General features: G+C 32.7%; 1 protein-coding gene across 4 annotated transcripts; it reads left to right on the top strand.

The window, feature by feature from the left end:
* Positions 1–2,639: 2,639 nt before the first annotated feature.
* Positions 2,640–9,105, top strand: LOC110923399 (DNA (cytosine-5)-methyltransferase DRM2). Of its 4 annotated transcripts, none has more exons than XM_035987064.1 (11): positions 2,640–2,789; positions 2,943–3,008; positions 4,087–4,130; positions 4,243–4,401; positions 4,559–4,658; positions 4,948–4,994; positions 5,069–5,233; positions 6,233–6,332; positions 6,623–6,708; positions 6,818–7,534; positions 8,461–9,105. In XM_035987064.1, the coding sequence occupies exons 3-11, from the start codon at positions 4,128–4,130 to the stop codon at positions 8,896–8,898; spliced, it is 1,815 nt and encodes a 604-aa protein (XP_035842957.1). In that variant the 5' UTR covers positions 2,640–2,789; positions 2,943–3,008; positions 4,087–4,127; the 3' UTR covers positions 8,899–9,105. The 4 variants fall into 4 exon arrangements, with proteins under 4 accessions (XP_035842957.1, XP_022023194.1, XP_022023195.1 ...); XM_022167502.2 differs by having other exon boundaries at positions 2,690–2,840; XM_022167503.2 differs by having other exon boundaries at positions 2,692–2,850.
* The last annotated feature ends 499 nt before the right edge of the window (positions 9,106–9,604 follow it).

Raw genomic sequence — 9,604 nt, forward strand, 5'->3', positions numbered from 1 at the left:
AAATACAACTTTGCTTTCAATAAAATTTATATTGAAATACGATGGCGTATTAAGCTTTTTTTTTTAAGTTTACGAACACATCGTAACACATATTATATTCGAAACTTTATAAAACATTATATATCTACGGAGGAAAAAGAGAATTGTATTGAAAAGCATATAACAAAATTATCAATTATCCATTTGGTTTTGAATAAACTTTTATCTAAACATTGATAAAAATAAAACGTGACAATATGCAGGATTTCCTAAAGCATTATTTCATATTATACTATTAAAATAACTAAGGGAAATCAGCGTAAAAAACTAAACCGTAATGTAGTTTTAATAACATGTACGTTTGTGTTGTACACTATTATTTGTGACTTAATTTATAGAAAAGTTATATCAAGACGTATATAGAAAACAAAATACGTGTAAAATTAATTAGAACAATGACATAATAAAAATAAAAAATAATAATACGATATTACATTGACAATGACAACACATGAAGTACTTGATTTTTTAAAATTCCAAGAAACCCTAAACATTTACCAAAGTGGTGCAACACCACGTGGGATTGCAGCTCAGTTGGTAAATGTTAGTAGTAATTATTAACTCTTTTTTTGAGGTGTAATTACTATTTAGTTTTTTTACAGGTAATGAAAACTTAGTTAGAACCCATAAGAGGGGTTTTTCTAATATTTATTGGGTTTCCTTCTGAATTGGTGTATAGGCATTATACCAAATGGAAATGGATATGATCGGGTGGTTCCGTTGGTAGCACGATGATACTCCAGTGGTCCGTCAGTAATCCAAATTCGCTGTTCGAAAAAGAAGTTAGAAGTTCGTGATGCGCAACATTTCTCAACTCCTAATTTTTTTTATTGTTTGGTTTTTTTTTCAAGTAGTGAAAGCTTAGTTTGCAATTCACACTATTTCTCGTCTTTTTATTTTCATTTTCTTTCTGTCGAATTCAATAGATTTTAAATTTCTTTCCTTAAAATATTAATAAGTTTTACTTTTAATTCATTAGTAATGGTAAAAAAATACAATATTTAGGAAAGAAATTTAAAATCTATCTAGAGAAAGAAAAATGAAAATAAAAAGACGAGAAACAGTGTGCATTACAAACTAAGCTTTCACTACTTAAAAAAAAACAAACAATGAAAATAAAAATTAGGAGTTGAGAAATGGTGCGCATCACGAACTTCTAACTAAGTTTACATTAGTTGTAAAAAAACTAAATAGTAATTACACCTCAAATGAAAAGTTAATAATTACTACTAACATTTACCAAAAATTGAGCTGCAATCCCCCGTGTTGCACCACTTTGGTAAATGTTTAGGGTTTCTTGGAATTTTAAAAAACCAAGTACTTCATGTGTTGTCATTGCAATGTAATATCATATTATTATTATTTTTTATTTTTAATATGTCATTGTTCTAATTAATTTTAAACGTATTTTGTTTTTTATATACGTCTTGATATAACTTTTCTATAAATTAAGTCACAAATAATAGTGTACAACACAAACGTACATGTTATTAAAACTACATTACGGTTTAGTTTTTTACGCTGATTTCCCTTTTAGTTATTTTAACAATATAATATGAAATAATGCTTTAGGAAATCCTACATATTGTGACGTGTTTATTTTTATCAATATTTAGATAAAAGTTTTATTCAAAACCAAATGGATAATTGATAATTTTGTTATTTGCTTTTCAATACAATTATGTTTTTCCTCCGTGGATATATAATGTTTTATAAAGTTTCGAATATAATATGCGTTACGATCTGTTCGTAAACTTTAAAAAAAAGCTTAATACGCCGTCGTATTTCAATATAAATTTTATTGAAAGCAAACTTGTATTTAAATTTGACATTATAAACTATACCGAGTACCAATACCGTATCATTTTTGTAACAAACTGATACGCATGGAGGAATTTCACAAGTTTTTTATTTAATTACCAACCAATTTGATGAGGATAAGAATAAAATAAATGCAACCCTATTTTACTTGTATCATTTCGCTGAACATAACAAAATGAAAGATAAAAACTTAAAACTAATACAACATAAGTAATACAATAACCCAACAATACCAAAATAATAAAATTCTCGCATCAAGCATTCCAAAAATCAAAGTATCAAACAATAATGTAAAAAAAATATCCCCTGCCATAAAAATCAATAAATTAATCATTCAATACATATATACATACATATATATTTGAGTTATTTTGTCAGTTTTGTCTAATGTTTAAAACATTATCATTTTAATCCAAATAGTTTCAAACGTTGCCATTTTAGTCCACTGTGTTAATTCTATCAATTTTTTCTGTTAGCTAGAAGTACAATTCGATTATTTTTTATGTAATTTTGTTAACTAGAAGGGTAATTCGGCCATATAAAATGACTGAATTGCCCTTTTTGTTAATACAAAATTGGATGAAGTTAACCTAATGAATTAAAATGGCAATGTTTGAAGCTATTTGAACTAAAATGATAACGTTTCAAAACTTTGAACAAAACTGACAAAATGACTCAAAACATATGAACTAAAATGACATTTAATTTAATTTAACTCTATATATTTACCAAAGGAGCGTGTGTAGTATCATCTTCACCAGCGCGTGGAGCACACGCTCTTTACATCTGTTGGTAAAAACACAAGTATATTAATATACTTTCCCCGTGACAAATATTTCGTCAAAGGGGTTCGTCACAAAACCCCCTTTCGAATCTCTCTCTCTCTCTGTAATCGGCGAAATTTGCAGGAATCGAAACTCGTAACATGTGTAAATCACCTTTTCACTTCTATTGATTCAATCAATTTCACCAATTTCCGAGTAATCAATCGTATATATGCAGTTTAGCCAATTATTGTTAATTTCCCCCAATTTTTCATTTCTCTCTCGTTTTGATGGTTTCTTTGTGAATTTTTTATGCAGTTTGTGTGAACGGAACTGCATTTTGGATATCTGGTTCAAATTAGCTGGGATTGTAGACTGTTTGTGGTAAATTTTGGTGAAATTTGTTTGGTTTTATGTGTTTGGTGATAATCTAGGTTGTTGTTCCGTACAGATAGCATGTGAATTTATTATCTTGTGGGGATTTTGTTGGTTTTTCTTTGGAATTTGAGTTTTGATTAGTTTGTCGGTGGGGTTAAACTGTTAAAGATGATGACTTTAAGCTGACTAGGGTTTTGATTGTGTGAATTTATATGTTTTTGGGTTCTTAAGATGAAATTGTGCGGTTGTTGCGTGTTAAAGGCATAATATTTCTTTCCATTGTTTGATAATGTATTGATTATATGAATTTTAGAAGTATTATAATTCTTGAAAGTCTGCAAGAGGCATGTTTGGTTGCCTATGAACCAAAATGTTGTATTTTTTAAGGGTTTAACAACTTCAAAAGGCTAACTAAAAACTGCAGATTGTTCGATTTCATCCTGTTGAGTTTTGTTGTTTTTTTTAAATTGACTGTTGATAGTTTGTCGGCGGGTTAAAGATGATGACTTTAAGCTGACTAGGGTTTTGATTGTGTGAATTCATATGTTTTTGGGTTCATAAAATGAAACTGTGCGGTTGTGGTTGTTGCGTGGTGCAGGCATAAAATAATTTTTTTTTTAATAATGCATTGATCTTATTAAGCGTAAATCGAAATTTTTAGAACTAATTTAATTCTTGATAGTCTGCAAGAGGCATGTTTGGTTGCATATGATCCAAAATGTTGTATTTTTTTATTTATTTTTTGTTAAGGTTTAACAACTTCTAAAAGCTTATTAAAAACTGCTTATTTCACTCACATATAGATAATCTCAAGCATGCTCAAAACTGCTTATTGTTGTATCAAAAACAGTTATAGTAACATATCCCAAATACCCCTTAATTCCACCTATAAACTCCTAAACATCGCTTGATTAAAATCATCATTCTAATCAGATTTTGTGTGTTCTCAAAAATTATTTTTTCTTGTGGCTAAACTTTACTTGATTATTCGATAGCAATATTTGCATCTAATGTTCTTAAATGATCTCTTGTTGGCTATTGCATAGGCTGTACTAATTTTGTATGGGCTCTTTCTGTTTAACAGATTGAGAGCTTTACTTGTGCCGGACTAAAGGTTTAAGTAAAATGGTACTTCTTTTTCGATACCATCTTACACAGTGCTTGCTATGAGTTACGTTTTATACTTTCATTACTTAATTTCATAATCTTTGTTTTTTTTTATATTATTTCACTTGTATAGGATGGAAATGCTTCTGGTGAGGACTATGAGAATATTGATTGGGATACGGAAGATGAACTCGAGATTGAGAACATAACTCCTTCGTCTTGTTCGAATGGGGTAGCTCACAATGTCCAAGCTATTGTTAGTAATGGTGCGGCTGTTGTTAGTAATGGGGAGGTAAATGATCTGGATTACTAATAGATAATTACAACTTGAAGTCGTAATTACCAGCATATAGTGTTTGGATAAACATATCACGCTTCCGATTATTGTAAATTTTGCTACCATATTTTTGTCATCAAACTTGACTTGCATCTCATTTTTCCATCTCAAGGCGAGCTCATCAGCAGGCAGTTCAAACTCCAAGTTGGTTCAGCATTTCTTAGGGATGGGATTTTCTGAAGAAATGATTGCGAAAGCAATTAAAGAAAATGGTATATATATGTTATTAATTACTTAAATTGTACTTTAACCCAGGGATGAGCTCGGTACCGGGACCGAAAATGTTCGGTACAGTACCGGTATTTAAAGGTAAAATACGGTACTGTATCGAACCGAAAGTAGCGGTACCGAAAACGCCAAAAAGTGGATAGCGATTCGGTACCGAAAAAAATCAGTACGGGAAATTCGGTGCCGGTCCGGTACTGGTACCAAGTACCAAATGCTCATCCCTAGTTTAACCTACATAACTCACTTTACAAACTTGTTCTTGAATATGTGTAGGGGAGGCCAACACAGAATCAATACTTGAATCTCTACTCACGTACGGGGTAAGTAAAGTTACTTGAAAAAATCTCCTGTCTTTTGTGTTTTGTTTGTATTAATGCTGTATTGATTTATACAGGCTCTTGCTTCTGAGGAGTCTCCTGATGAACGGAACTCATGTCATCTGAACTCTCCTCAGCAACAACAATTTGTAGATAACGATCAGTTGTCTTCTGACTATGATGAGAGTCTTCTTGCTGATCTCTCGGATTCTGATGACAGTTGGTCTGGTAGTGAAATAGCTGTAAGTAAATTCTTGTATTTTATCCTGCCTTTTCATTTTATTTTTATTTCTACTAGGTTTGAACCCCGTGTATTACACGGGCTGCATAAATGTAATTTTATATAATAAATAATAAGAAAAGATATATCTTAAAAAAAAAACTTGTGTATTGCATGTGTTGAATAAAATATAATGTCATATGTTAACACTTACAGTCGTCAAGATTTATCTTTTTAAAATGAACTTTGTTGTACTATTCACTTATTATAACATTTCAGTTTCAAATGGGAATCTTTGATTCCTAATTTACCGTAATTTCAATCACCGAACTCCAAAGTATATTGTGGACTCGGATTACTCTCGAAGTACCCCGTTTGGTTCAGTGGGTGCCCCAAGAATACGCAGGATTAATTCTGTTGGTCGTTAAAAAAATGCTCGGGATATTCACTTATTCTTATCTATTTTTATTTAAAATTATTATTATTATTATTATTATTATTATTATTATTATTTAATATAAGAGATAAATAGAAAAATAAGATGACAAAGCACCAGAAACTAACACGTGTTTAGAAAAAAAATTTCATTGTATAGGAAGATTTATTTATTTGATTCGATCACTTTAGATTTTTTTTATTTATTATTTTTTATATATTAAGTTAATTAATCACATATTATTTCAGTTTATATATTCGATCACATATTACTTTTTATATAATTGTCTGCATAATTATTTCAGTTTAAATTTCTTATTTTCAAATTTGTCATCACATATCGGTTAGTATTTTCAAATAGTAAAATATTTATGTCTAAAATTATTATTATTATTATTATTATTATCAGTATTAGTATTATTATTATTTAATATAAGAGATATTAGTGTTTAATATAAGAGATAAATAGGAAAATAAGACGAGAAAGCACAAGAAAATGACATGTGTCCATAAAAGATTTTTGTTTATTAGTATAGAAAGATGTGAATATTGACACTTGGTATTTGAAATGTATTTCGTTTTGCAGGAAACTAGCAATTCTTTACCTAAACATGAGAAAGCGATACTATCCTTAGCAAATATGGGGTATACCGTAGAAGAGGCTTCAGCAGCCATTGATAGATGTGGTAAGTAATATACTAATAACAAAAATAAACAATATAATTCGAATTTCCTCGTCACTTTGACAAACCATTATTAAATATTAAAAAGGCCATACAATAAAAAAAAGTTAACGTTATCTTGCCAACTCATCAGGTTTGCTGACTAAACAATATGTTTGGGACAATAATGAAAGTAATTGTTGTTTATGTAAATAATGCTAAGATTAATAATATATAATAACATTATGTACTTTGTTATTCTTTTTTGCTTTGAGCTCTTTAAGTTAGCGTTACTGCTTAACCTTTTTTTGCAGGACCCGAAGCTTCAATTGCAGAACTAACTGATTTTATTTGTGCTGCCCAAATGGCAAAGACAGAAGACGTATTTTTTGAAGAAGAGGTACCTTTTATAAACAATTAATGTGTTAAATATGTTTAACGAAGCTATATTGCTACAGTAATAATAACAATTTTTTAATAAAACATTTTTTTTCTTCGTCTAATTTTAGAAACCGAAAATCTCATTCAACGGGTCCCTCAAAAAAAGAAAATTATACGAGCTCGAGATGAGGAAAAGAAAAAAACGTAACCCCGAAGACGAAGAAATGATCCGTCTTCCAAACCCGATGATCGGTTTCGGAACTCCAACACACGGTAACGTAATAACTCACCGAAAGTTACCCGATGCTGCCAAGGCGCCACCATATTTCTACTATGAAAACGTCGCACTAGCTCCAAAGGGCGTTTGGGACACAATTTCCCGATTCTTGCATGATGTGGAGCCCGAATTCGTTGACTCCAAGTACTTTTGTGCTGCAGCAAGAAAACGAGGTTACATTCATAATCTCCCGATAACTAACCGGTTCCCGCTTTTACCTCTTCCTCCCCGAACTATTAGCGATGCGTTACCGTTGACGAAACGGTGGTGGCCCGAATGGGATAAGAGAACTAAGTTGAACTGTTTGCAAACGGTTATCGGTAGTGCTAAGCTGACGGATCGGATCCGGAAGGCTCTAGAAAAGTGCGGTGATAATCCACCTGAGCATGTGCAAAAGTATGTTATGGATGAATGCCGAAAGTGGAATCTCGTGTGGGTCGGGAAAAACAAGCTGGCGCCGTTAGAGCCCGATGAGGTGGAAATGTTGTTAGGATTTCCGAGAAATCATACGAGAGGTGGCGGGATAAGCAGAACGGACCGATACAAATCGCTCGGCAACTCGTTTCAGGTAATTATATATTCTTGTTTTCATATTGTTGTATCTTTATAGTTCTTCTTAATTATAACTATCTTATTTACAAAGGTTGGTGGCCTATGCCACTGATACAAACAGCCCTCCATCTTTTCATAATTGACAAACGGCCTCCAAAGTTTAAATAATTGACATTTACACACCCTATACTTTCTAAAAACTTTTTATAAAATGTCATTTTCACCACAGTTGAGTTCTAACTTCTCAAATTTACCTCGTATTTTCATTCATCTTAAAATGAAAAAACTACTTTCTCATGTGGTTATTTTTTATGTACGTGTTGGTATAATTTCACGTTACGTAAATTTTTCGGAAACAAGTCAGGTCAAATAGAATGTGATTTCATGCTTATTTTTATGTGCGTTTTCAGTTGGCCAATGTTTTGACGTAAACTAAAACAACGGTATTTTTCCACGTGCTTATATTTTGATATACATGTCGGCATAAATTCATGTTCGTTTCAACATAATTTGTTTTGGAAACGAGTTTTGTCTAAGATATGTTTTCATGCTTATTTTTTGTGTACGTTTCGTGTTCAGAAACGAGTCAAGTCAAATATAATACGTTTTCATTCGACGGTATGAATTCGAGTTACTGTACTTTTTGATGTCGCTAGGTCATGATGCATAGGTGGAACCCTCACTAAACGAACCAAACCGGGTTCGATTCCGTTTCTTTTGTAACCACAATGCTTATATAGGTTTTGCTGTGTTAGATCGGATACATCGAAACACGTGTTTTCATATAGTTAACGCATCACATAACGTGCCGCCGTCTATAAACAACTAAGGCATCGCCGCCGCAATGCCCGGCCTATGGCAACAATCTAGTTGATACTATAGCCCAAAAGGACCTAACAATTGCACATTAACCTCATGTCACATTGTAATTCCATTTTGTAGGTAGATACTGTAGCGTATCATCTCTCTGTCTTGAAGGATATATTTCCAAACGGTATAAACATGCTGTCGCTCTTCTCGGGCATTGGTGGTGCTGAGGTGGCGCTCCACAGGCTCGGGATCCGTTTGAAAAACGTAGTGTCGGTTGAAATCTCGGAAGCTAACCGAGACATAGTTAAGAGTTGGTGGGAACAAACGAACCAAAAAGGCAACCTGATTCACTTCTCCGACGTTACACAGGTGGACGGGCACCTGCTGCAGCGACTGATGTTTTCGTTTGGCGGGTTTGATCTTATTGTCGGTGGCAGCCCGTGTAACAATCTTGCGGGCAGCAACAGGGTTAGCCGAGATGGACTTGAAGGTGAACAATCGTCATTGTTTTTTGATTATTTTCGTATCATGGATCTAGTCAAGGATATTATGAATAATAAAAAAGAATGATTCCTTTCTGAAATAAGGACTAGGCTTGGTTTGATGATGACTAGATTTGTTGGACGTCTCTTTGACTTTTATTTGACTTTTCGATTAGATTTGTCGAAAGATGGAACCTTTTTGAGGAAATAACTTAAATTAGAAGTGTTTTATCTAGAATTTGTACTGGATGCTTATAATGAAGTTCAGCTGCAAATGCAGTGAGTTTCAAAAGTTCTTCTGGTGGTGTTTACTTTTACTCTTTCGCAATCGGAGTGAATTAATCAAAATACTTGATACATGGGGTTGATATCACACTTTGTTCTTACCTTTATTGTCTGCTTATAGTTTTGTTTTTTAAATTACTAAATTAAGATGAAATGGTCATATTTTGTATCTTTATACGTCATTGTACCTTGGTTTTAAAAGGTGCGTGTGAGGCGCAAGCCTTTGCGCCTTATGCAACCTGGCACACTTTTGTTGAAGATTCCACTCTGAGGTGCGTGTCTCATGCACATGACACATTTTTTTAGAGATGGGCATAATAACCGGTTCTAAACCTGATCTGGCAGACCCGATCTGGAACCGGTTCCAGTTCCTACCCGCCTTATCGAAGAATCGGTTCCGGGTTGAAGAAACCCATCGGTTCTTACCCGGTTCCACTTTTTATAAAAAAATTGATACGTACCCGGTTCCTACCTAGAACCGGTTCCTCCATACCCAACTGAGACCCGAT

Source organism: Helianthus annuus, chromosome 17, assembly GCF_002127325.2.
Source record: "Helianthus annuus cultivar XRQ/B chromosome 17, HanXRQr2.0-SUNRISE, whole genome shotgun sequence".
Classification (NCBI taxonomy): Eukaryota; Viridiplantae; Streptophyta; class Magnoliopsida; order Asterales; family Asteraceae; genus Helianthus; species Helianthus annuus.